The 12,120-nt window shown below is 40.8% G+C and overlaps 1 protein-coding gene across 3 annotated transcripts in view; it reads left to right on the top strand.

Annotated features, from left to right (window-relative positions):
- PLA2R1 (phospholipase A2 receptor 1) overlaps positions 1 to 12,120 on the top strand; it is a 142,159-nt gene that overhangs the window by 25,968 nt on the left and 104,071 nt on the right. For all 3 annotated transcript variants that reach the window (XM_044934832.2, XM_025276141.3, XM_006073133.4), the window contains exon 3: positions 3,722 to 3,895. In XM_044934832.2, coding sequence (XP_044790767.2) covers positions 3,722 to 3,895 — 174 coding nt within the window. The remainder of the gene's footprint in view (positions 1 to 3,721; positions 3,896 to 12,120) is intronic.

A 12,120-nucleotide genomic window follows, 5' to 3' on the forward strand; every position in this document is an offset into this window, starting at 1 on the left:
TGAATTTAAAGGTATTAAGGGAGAAAACACTTAAATAACTTTGGGAATCAGTGGAAAGGAGAAAGAACAGAAAGATGAGGGAGAGAGAAAATCAAAGTAGAAGGAAAAGATTTTTGAAGTTAAAAGCCTTGTCAGGATAAATATAATAAGAGCCTCTCAGGCCAACATTCCTTTTATTGTAGAAAGTCAGTTCCATGTATGAAGCATGTGTGCAGGGCACCTCAGTGTCTCCTAAGACCAGGCTGGCATCTGTGTGGTGGGTGTGTTACAAGGCATTAAAGGCAGACTGTTGTCAGACGTTATTTGCTGTGTGTCGGGGAGTGGGAGGGGTTTCCTGGGTGTATCAGTGGTAAAGAATCCTCATGTTAACACAGGAGACGCAAGAGACACAGGTTTGATCCCTGGGTTGGGAAGATCCTCTGGAGAAGGAAATGGCAACCCACTCCAGTATTCTTGCCTGGACAGAATCCCATGGACAGAGGAGCCCGGCAGGCTGCGGTCCATAGGGTCGCAAAGAGTCAGACACACTGAATGACTAAACAACATCAGCAACAAACAAGGGAGTAGGAAAGCATGGTTTTGGGGGCAGGTAAGTGGAGGTGTTTTCATTTTCCATAGTTCTGCGATATCTGGGATTTTAAAACAAAGAAAGAGACAAAGAAAGCCGCTTACTTCTGAAATTCTGAACCCTCAAACCTGTTTGTCAGGTTTTGTTATGTAGCTCTGTTCAGTCATTCATCCATCCATTCACTGGCCTTCACACACTCATGGAACACGGACTATTTCTGGGCTGGCATCTGATTTACAAAAGCCAGCGAGACAGGAATGGTCCCTGCCCTTCTGGTACTTTGTAGAATAATGCCTCAATAAGAGCTTCGACTTCTAAAAACTGTAGGAAGCAGAGAAAGGAGCTCCTAAAATCTAAAGCAAGACTTCCTCCTGTACCTACAAGAAATGAGTAAAGAGACACAGAGACAAGAGTAAGCCATTTTTCAGGACTCACTAAAATAAAGCAAGTGTTGCAAACCAGCACTCTGAATAATCTCCAGTTCCAAGGAAGAATTTGGCTTTTTGTTTCATGTGAACATTTCAGCCAAATACCCACACTCACAATGCATGCAGGGGAAGACTAGGTAGAAGGCAGAGGATGAGTCCTGGAATAGCAGCAGTTTCCACACAGTTCAAACCTCTAGGGCTGGCGATATGGGGTGAGCTCAGGCTAGTGCCACGCCCCAAACTGTATCCCCCATCCCACCCCTCCCGATTGTGAGAGAGGGTGGGAATCTCTACAGTCAGCTGTTTCACTCCAGGACCCGCTGACTTAATTGACGGTGGCCCCAATCCCCTTCTCATGGTAAAGAACCTCCTTTGAATCAGTTCTAATGAGGGGGATGAAACTGGAGCCTATTATACAGAGTGAAGTAAGTCAGAAAGAAAAACACCAATACAGTATATTAACTCATATATATGGAATTTAGAAAGACGGTAACAATGACCCTGTATGTGAGAGAACAAAAGACACACAGATATAAATGAAGAACAGACTTTTGGACTCTGTGGGAGAAGGCAAGGGTGGAATGATTGAAGAGAATAGCATTGAAACATGTGTATTACCATATGTGAAATAGATCACCAGTCCAAGTTCGATGCATAAAATGGCACTCAAAGCCGGTGCTTTGGGAAAACCCTGAGGGATGGGATGGGTTTTAGATGGAGGACACATGTACACCCATGGCTGATTCATGTCAATGTATGGCAGAAAACACCACAATATTGTAAAGTAACTAGCCTTCAATTAAAATAAATAAATTAATTTTTAAGAAAAGAAATATTAAAAAAAATAATAAAGGAAAAAGGTCAAATGCCCAAAAAAAAGAAAGAACCTGCCTGCCAATGCAGGGGACATAAGAGACGTGAGTTGAATCCCTGGATTGGGAAGATCCCCTGGAGGGTGGCATAGCAACCCACTCCAGTTTTCTTGGCTGGAGACTCCCATGGACAGAGGACCCTGGAGGGCTACAGTCTATGAGTCGCAAAGAGTTGGACACGACTGAAGCAACTAAGCGCACACACACTGATCCCCTTCACTACAGAAAGTCCCAGTTGATTCATGAAAAGTTGTTGCCTCCTGCTTAAGGCCAGGGATGACCAATGATTGGAATACTCTGAGAACGCAGCCAGCAGGCCGCTCAGCGTGGCCATCTCTTTCCCAGACCCCTCTCTGGGGCCAATAGCCGGGCATCCACTCTGCCTTCTCTCTGTGTACAATCTGCTTGCCACACTGCACCATGTGTGTCTTTAAAAATGGAAATCTGATCATGTGCTTTCCCATTCAGTACGCTCTGATGACTGCCTATTGCCTTCAGAGTAAAAGCCGAAGTCCACGTCGTGGCAGAGCTGGCCCTCTGTGAGCCAACACCCCAGTGCCTCCCTGGTCCTCTGCCCACTGGGCTTCCCTGCTTTCCCCTGTTGACCACACGTGGGTCTTGATGCAGGTCCCTCATTCCTGCTCTTCCTTCTGCCAAAGCAACTCTTGTCCAGAGGCCTGAACCTCACTTTCCCAAATTCTTATTCAGAGAGGCCTTCACTGACCATTTTATCAAAAATAGTGCCCCTTCAACCCCCACTTGGAGAAGGGAATGGCAACCCACTCCTGTATTCTTGCCTGGAGAATTCCATGGACAGAGGAGCCTGGCAGGCTACAGTCCATGGGGTTGCAAAGAGTCGGACACGACTTAGTGACTAAACCACACCCCCACCACATACACCCAGTCATTCTGTTCTTATCCTATTTTATTTTTCTTCATGGTTACTTATCACTACTTGAAATTACAAGTTTATCTATATATTTTCTTTCTCTTTTTTTTCTCCCCACTCAAACAGATGCTCCATATGAAAGGGAAATTTACTCATTTGGTCACTATTACATCATAATACCCAGTGCTGAACACATTAAATGCTCAACAGATATCTGTTGAGTGAATAAATTATAAATACTTATGAAACTCGAGATTCAGATGCTGCTGACTGATATACTTGGGGACTGGAAGATATTTTAAAGTGAAATCTTCAACTATATTCAGTATCTTGTAATAGCCTATACTGGAAAAAGATCTGAAGCTATATACCTAAAACTAACACAATACTAAAAAACAATTATACTTAAATACAAGTAATAAGTAATTTTTTTCTTCTTATCCATTCACAAATATGTGTGCTACTGAAGTAGTGTTGATCAATAAGTCATGTCTGACTCTTTGCAACCCCGTGGACTGTAGCCCGCCAGGCTCCTCTGTCCATGGGATTCTCCAGGCAAAGATACTGGAGTGGGTTGCCATTCCCTTCTTCAGAAGGGATCTTCCTGACCCACAGATCAAACTTGGGTCTCCTGCATTACAGAAGTTTACTGACTGAGCCACCACGGAAACACTGAAACAGTGCATCATAGTAAACAAACAAGGAGATAAACATACAAAACAAACCACTTATCAGCATTTCCCTGAACACAGCACTCAGCCTTGTAGTTTTCCACACACTAGACATTGAGGTCTTAAGGGTTAACCACGGTAAGGTGAGGGCCTTGCCCAGTGTAGATTTTCGGTCAATAAAAAATGCATTTGCACTATGACATCTTATCTTTATCTTTATCTTATCTTATCTTTATCTCCAAAGATAAAGTTGCCATACTACTTATTTGACTTTGTCCTCCTTTTTCTCTTAGATTTGTACACAATCAAAGGGAATGCCCACGGGACTCCGTGCATGTTCCCCTTCCAGTACAATCAGCAGTGGCGGCACGAATGTACCCGGGAAGGACGGGAAGACAACTTACTGTGGTGTGCCACTACCAGCCGATACGAAAGAGACGAGAAGTGGGGATTTTGCCCAGATCCTAGTAAGAATAAAATCTAGTCTTCCCTATATGTCACGAATGAATCAAGGATGATTAGAAAGTTATTATATCCAAAGAAAAGCACTGAGATTGAGCTACTGAAGTCTGAATAAGCTTGCTGAATCCATTTAACCAGATTTTGATTTTGTTTGTTTTTGCCTTGAAAAGACAATTCTGATGTATATTGCTTTTTTCCCCCTAAGTTCAAAGATATTAATTAGTCATTCCTCACTAAGTTCAGTGCATAAATATGCTTTAACTGGAATCAAATTTTAATACTCTGTGATTTCATGAATTCCAGCTTCCAGGCAGGATACTTCAAAACAAAACTGAATGTATATGAAGTTTTGCTATCCTTCCAGTCCACTCCTTCTTATGAGCTCCTTCACCTATCCAAGTCCTGATTGCTTGTCCTGCTCATTGTCAAGTCCAAACATCAGCTGGCCCTTGATGATCTTTTTAAAATCACAGTTGCCCTCCCAGTATTTCTCAACAGTGATTCCCTATCCTTATTACTCAGTTTCTAGCTATAACTTTAAACTCTTTTTCTCTACTTAACCTGATTTTCAAGGTCCAGTAATAGCTTCAATGTTCTAAATATTTTGTCAGTAAGTACTTTATTATTTTATTGTATTTTCATTTAGCTTAAAAGTTGCCAATGGTTCTTAAGTACTGGGGAATGTTTATATATATCTTCTATTTTCTTTCTTATTTATTTATTTTTGGCTCTGCTGAGTCTTTGTTGCTGCAAGGACTTTTCTCTTTTTCACTCTCTCTTTCACTTTCATCAAGAAGCTCTTTAGTTCTTTGCTTTCTGCCATAAGGGTTGTGTCATCTGCATATCTGAGGTTATTGATACTTCTCCTGACAATCTTGATTCCAGCTTGTGCTTCATCCAGCCTAGCATTTCGCGTGATGTTCTCTGCATATAAATAAGCAGGGTGACAATATACAGCCTTGACATACTCCTTTCCTGATTTAGAACCAGTATGTTGTTCCCTGTCCAGTTCTGTTGTTTCTTGACCTGGATACAGATTTCTCTGGAGGCAGGCAAGGTGGTCTGGTATTCCCATCTCTTTCAGAATTTTCCATAGTTCGTTGTGATCCACACAGTCAAAGGCTTTGACGTAGTTAATAAAGCAGAAGTAGATGTTTTTCTGGAGCTCTCTTGCTTTTAGATGATCCAACGGATGTTGACAGTTTGACCTCTGGTTCCACTGCCTTTCTAAATCCAGCTTGAACATCTAGAATTTTACGGTTCACATACTGTTGAAGCCTGGCTTGGAGAATTTTGAGCATTACTTTGCTAGTGTGTGAGACGAGTGCAATTGAGCGGTATTTTGAACATTCTTTGGCATTGCCTTTCTTTGGGATTGGAATGAAAACTGACCTTTTCCAGTCCTGTGGCCACTGCTACATTTTCCAAATTTGCTGGCATATTGAGTGCAGTGTTTTCACAGCAACATCTTTTAGGATTTGAAATAGCTCAGCTGGAATTCCATCACCTCCACTAGCTTTATTCGTAGTGATGCTTCCTAAGACCCACTTGACTTCACATTCCAGGATGTCTGGCTCTAGGTGAGTGATCACACCATCATGGTTATCTGGGTCATGAAGGTCTTTTTTGTATAGTTCTTTTGTGTATTCTTGCCACCTCTTCTTAATATCTTCTGCTTCTGTTAGGTCCATATAATTTCTGTCCTTTATTGTGCCCATCTTTGCATGAAATATTCCCTTGGTATCTCTAATTTTCTTGAAGAGCTTTCTAGTCTTTCCCATTTTATTGTTTTCCTCTATTTCTTTGCATCGATCACTGAGGAAGTCTTTCTTATCTCTCCTTGCTATTCTTTGGAACTCTGCATTCAAATGGGTATATCTTTCCTTTTCTCCTTTGCCTTTAACTTCTCTTCTTTTCTCAGCTAAATAAGCCCTCCTCAGACAACCATTTTGCCTTTTTGCATTTCTTTTTCTTGGGAATGATCTTGATCACTGTCTCCTTACAATGTCACAAACCTCCGTCCATAGTTCTTCAGGCACTCTGTCTATCAGATCTAATCTCTTGAATATATTTGTCACTTACCCTGTATAATCATAAGGAATTTTATTTAGGTCATACCTGAATGGTCTAGTGGTTTTCCCTACTTTCTTCAATTTAAGTCTGAATTTTGCAATAAGGAGTTCATGATCTGAGCCACAGACAAGTCAGCTTGTTTTTGCTGACTGTATAGAGCTTCTCCATCTTTGGCTGCAAAGAATATAATCAATCTGATTTTGGTATTGATCATCTGGTGATGTCCATGTACAGAGTCTTCTCTTATGTTGTTGGAAGAGGGTGCTTGCTATGACCAGTGTGTTTTCTTGGCAAAACTCTGTTAGCCTTTGCCCAGCTTCATTTTGTACCCCAAGGCCAAATTTCTCTGTTACTCCAGGTATTTCTTGACTTCGTACTTTTGCATTCCAGTCCCCTCTAATGAAAAGGACATCTTTTTTGGGTGTTAGTTCTAGAAGGTCTTGTAGGTCTTCATAGAACTGTTCAACTTCAGCTTCTTCAGCATTACTAGTTGGGGCATAGACTTGGATTACTGTGATATTGAATGGTTTGCCTTGGAAATGAAGAGATCATTCATTGTTTTTGAGATTGCATCCAAGTACCGCATTTCGGACTCTTTTGTTGACTATGATGGCTATTCCATTTCTTCTAAGGGATTCTTGCCCACAACAGTAGATATAATGGTCATCTGAGTTAAATTCACCGATTCCAATCCATTTTAGTTCACTGATTCCTAACATGTCGACATTCACTCTTGCCATCTCCTGTTTGACCACTTCCAATTTACCTTGATTCATGGTGTTGGAGAAGACTCTTGACAGTCCCTTGGACTGCAAGGAGATCTAACCAGTCCATCCTAAGGGAGATCAGTCCTGGGTGTTCACTGAAAGAACTGATGTTGAAGCTGAAACTCCAATACTTTTGCCACCTGATGCAAAGACCCTGATTCTGGGAAAGATTGAGGGAAGGAGAAGAAGGTGACAACAGAGGATGAGACGGTTGGATGGCATCACCGATTACATGAGTTTAGGTAAACCTCAGGAGTTGGTGATGGATAGGGAGGCCTGGTGTGCTGCGGTTCATGGGGTTGCAAAGGATCGGACACAACTGAGCGACTGAACTGAACTGAACTGATGGACCTAACATTCCAGGTTCCTATGCAAAATTGTTCTTTACAGCATCGGACTTTACTTCCATCACCAGTCACATCCACAACTGGGTGTTGTTTTTGCCTTGGCTCCATCTCTTCATTCTTTCTGGAGTTATTTCTCCACTCTTCTCCAGTAGCATATTGGGCACCTACCAACCTGGGGACCTCATCTTTCAGTGTCCTATCTTTTTGCCTTTTTGTAACTGTTCATGGTGTTCTCAAGTCAAGAATACTGAAGTGGTTTGCCATTTCCTTCTCCAGTGGACCACGTTTTGTTAGAACTCTCCACCATGACCTGTCTGTTTTGAATGGCCCTACATGGCATGGCTCAGAGTTTCATTGAGTTCGACAAGGCTGTGGCCCATGTGATCAGTTTCATTAGATAAGCATCTAAGCTACTTATCATAGAACCTGGTACTCACCAGGATTACCACCACCATCATCATGTCACCATTAGGTCTAACATCCTTTCAACATGTGCTTCTGAATCAATGATCCTTCCTCTTTATCGTCTTTGTCACCAGCACTAAATTAAGCATAGTGTTAGGACTTAGATCCCTCTCTCCAAAGGACTTGGCCCAGACGGAATACAGGACAGACAGATTTGTTCCATGCCTGGAAATGGAGACTACATTTGATAGGACGCTCTAGAATCATATAGTTTAAAATGTAGATCCTCGTCCAGTCCTGGAGATGCAATGAGCATTTGCATTTTTGACAAATGGCCCGGGTGATCCTGTGGCCAATAATTCTTCATCAGACAATTCACAACATGCAAGTAATTCCACATAACATCTATATACAGAGGTGATATTAAGACATTTAACAACCAGTTTGGTATGGGCTATTGGCCAATTCAAGTGGAGACCTTAATGTGGAGGCTTGGAGTCCTGGACACCCACTACTGGTATTAGCCCCTTATCTGCTGTAATGTGAGGGGATGCTGAGGCAGCAAGAGGCACTTGATGAGCTCAGGAGAGCAGCTCTTCACCAATCAGCATGAAAGTATTTCATTATTTATTAACTGTTAGAACATTAGCCTTCTCTATCTGAATCTGAATGTCTCTGAATGTCTGTGTGGAGGAATATGTGCATGTAATCCCTACACTCCTTAGATCCTTGAGTCTGATGTCACATTTTTTACATCATCTTCTCTTTCCATTTCCATCTCCAATAGATGTCATTATTAAAAGTAAATAAACAGAGCCCTGGTTTGAGTTCCCTGAGTCATACAGCAAATTCCCACTGGCTATCTATTTTAGATACATTAGTGTATCTGTTTCCATTCTACTCTCTCCATTAGTGGGAAAAAGACTCAAGAGGGAGGGGATATATGTATATGTATGACTGATCTATATTGATATATGGCAGAAACCAGCACAATATTGTAACTCAAACATCTTACAATAAAATTTTTTTAGGAAAGTAAATAAGCAAATATTAATAAAAGTAACATGTATTTCACATAGCCCTAATACTATTTTTTAAACTATACTAGTCTCCTTGATGGAGAAGGAAATGGCACCCCACTCCAGTACTCTTGCCTGGAAAATCCCATGGATGGAGGAGCCTGGTGGGCTGCAGTCCATGGGGTCGCCAAGAGTCGGACACGACTGAGCGACTTCACTTTCACTTTTCACTTTCGTGCATTGGAGAAGGAAATGGCAACCCACTCCAGTGTTCTTGCCTGGAGAATCCCAGGGATGGGAAGCCTGGTGGGCTGCCGTCTCTGGGGTCGCACAGAGTCGGACACGACTGAAGGGACTTGGCAGCAGCAGCAGCAGGTCTCCTTGAGATTCTCCAAAGAGCACTGTCACCATCCTCTGTCACTTTTAGCCAATTATCGCTTCCCAGGTGGAAGCCTGGGTTTAGTGGTGCCCAGGGCTTTTAGATCCCTGGACTATTTGTTCAGCTTCCTACAGTTCAGAAACATCCTCCACTTGACAGCCGGCCACATTCCAATTCTCTTGCCCTTCACAAAACCAGCAGAGAGAATGTTTATTTGTACAGTGCTAAATTACAGTTCCAATTTTCTTCCTTTCTTTTGCTTTTGGTTCCTGGTGGCCAACATAACTCAAAATAATGTGCCAGAGACTGCAATCTGAGCACGCTGATTGCTTTTTCCATGGGGTCAGGAAGTGGACAGGACAGAGAGATTAAAGCAAAGATTCATACTCCTGTATCTCATCTTTCTTATTCAGAAATTTTTTACTATCTCAATGTAGAATGATGCCTTTACTTTTAAAAAGTTGATTGTAAGTGAACACAGTGTAAATTTAGTCCTAATAAACACATACTAAAACACATGAGCAGGGAGGGATGTGATAAAACTTCTGTTGCTATAGATCTTCAGGAACAAGGATGACATAAAGGAATCTCTCTGGTTTTATTTAGAGGTGATTCTGAGTCATACTATGTCTGTCCTGATTGTATGTCTTACGCAGATGGAGAGTCAGGCTTAGTTAGTTTGAGATATTTTTAGGATACCAGCCTTTGGGTGAAGGCTTCCCCAGTGGCTCAGCATTAAAGAATCTGCCTGCAGTGCAGGAGACACAGGAGACACGAGTTTGATCCCTGGGTCAGGAAGATCCCCTAGAGGAGGAAATAGCAACCCACTCCAGTATTCTTGCCTGGAAAATCCCATGGATGGATTTTCATGGGATCCATGAAAAGCCTGGCATGCTCATTGCTCTGGAACCTCATTCACCTGATTCAGTTTTTATCAGTAATTTGAATGATAGAGCAGATTGGTACCAATTTAGATGCATGACTGCCAACCTCTGCTTTGTCAGCAGTATTATATCTCTCTTCTCAAGCTTCTATCTCACTCCCCAAAGGGTCATATAAACCTTTCTTCTCCCCTGACTTTCTAACCTTGCCCTATATTCTCCTTCCAAACTCTTAAGAGCCGACTTCAAAGAAAATAGGATCCCTCAGAGGGGAAGTTTTCACAACTTCCTGCTCACAGGCCTGCTCTTTAAGCCTACCGTGGTTTGGATCCATCTCTATTTTCTCCCTCCCAAGCAATAGTGGTCCTCTTCCTACCGAGGGCCAATCTCCCCACCTGGACTCTGGAGCCTCCCATCCAATCTTCTCCAACTTTATCTCAGTGTTTCTCAAAGCATGGTCCCTGTTCCAGATTGGAAAGGGAGATGTAACACTATCTCTCTTTGCAGATGTCATGGTCTTGGATATATAAAATTCCAAAGAATCTACTAAAAAACTACTATAACTAATAAACTCATTCACAGGACTCAAGAGCCATATACAAAAGTCAGTTGTACTTTAATACAGTAGTAATGAACAATCCATAAATTAGATTAAGAAAACAAATCAAACAAAGAGAGAGAAGTCCATTTATCCTAACATCCAAAAGAATAAAATATTTAGGAAAAATTTACATCTAAAAACTACAAAACAGTGAAAGAAATTAAAGAAAATTAAATAAATGGAAAGACATCCCATGTTCATGTGATCAGAAGGCTTTTTATTGGTAAGATGGCACTATTACAGCAATCGCTATTGAATCCTAGCTGACTCCCTTGCAGAAATTGACAGGCTTTTCCCAAAATTCTTATAGAAATTCAAAGGACCCAGAAGAGCCAAAATAATAATGAAAAAGAAGAAAAAAGTTGGAGGACTTAGATTTCTCAATTTCAAAACTTAGGGAAAGTTTGAAAATTATCAAAATGGAATAAAACTGAGAGACCCACACTTATGATTAATTGATTTCTGACAAGGATGCCAAGAAAATTCAATGGGGAGAGAATAGTCTTTTCAAAAAGTGGTACAGGGAAACTGGATATTCACATCCAAAAGAATAAAATTGAACTTCTCTCTATCACCATATAAAACACGAACTCAAAATAGATTTTGAAAACTTATATGGAAAAGATAAGACTATAAAACTGTTAGAAGAATTGGTCAGTCAGTTCAGTCATGTCTGACTCCTTGCGACCCCATGGACTGCAGCACGCCAGGCTTCCCTGTCCATCACCAACTCCTGGAGTTTACTCAAATTCATTCTTCTTAGAAGAATACATAGGGGTAAAGTTTCATGAATTCTTAGATATGACATCAAAATGAAAGCAATGAAAGAAAAAAATAGATAAATTGAACTTCATCAAAATTAAAAATTCTATGTTTCAAAGGACACAATCAAGAATGTGAAAAGACAACCCACAATATACGATAAAATATTTGCAAATCAGATATCTAATAAAGGACCTATGTCTAGAATATATAAAGAAAGCTTATAACTCAACAGAAAGACAAAAGTCCCAATTTAAAAATGGGTAAAATGTCTGAGTAGACATTTCTCAAAAAAAAAAAAAAGATTGATAAATGGCCAATAACCAATGAAAAGCACTCAGTATCATGGGCCATTAGGGGAATTAAAACAAAAACCACAGTGAGATACCACTTTACATCTCATGGGATGGCTACAATCAAAAAGACAGACTAAAGTAACAAGTGCTGATAAGGATATAGAGAAATTGTAACTCTCATACACTGCTGGAAGGATTGTAAAAGGACACAGCTGCTTTGGAAAACAGCCTGTCATTTCCTTAAAAGGGTAAATATTGGGTTACCATATCACCTGCAATTCTCCTAGCTAATTATCCAGGAGAAATGAAAACACATGCCCACACAAAAGCTTGCACACAAATGCTTATAACAACATTATTTATAATAGCCAAAAAATAGACACAACCCAATGTCTATCTACTGAGGAATACATTAATAACAGGTAGTATACCCATACAATGGGATATTATTGGGCTATATGAAAAAATGAAGTATTGGTACATGCTACAACATGGATGGCCCTTGGACACATTATGCTAAGAACCCAGTCACAAAAAGACCACACAGTATAATTCCATTTATGTGAAATTTTTAGAACAAGCCAATCTATAGAGACAGAAACTAGTTTAGTGGTTGTCTCGGCTGGGAGTAGGGGTGAGGACTGAGGGAAAAGTGGGGAGTGATTGCTAACGGATACTGGGTTTCTACAAAAGCGTTCTA

The sequence above is a fragment of the Bubalus bubalis genome, chromosome 2 (assembly GCF_019923935.1).
Source record: "Bubalus bubalis isolate 160015118507 breed Murrah chromosome 2, NDDB_SH_1, whole genome shotgun sequence".
Lineage (NCBI taxonomy): Eukaryota > Metazoa > Chordata > Mammalia > Artiodactyla > Bovidae > Bubalus > Bubalus bubalis.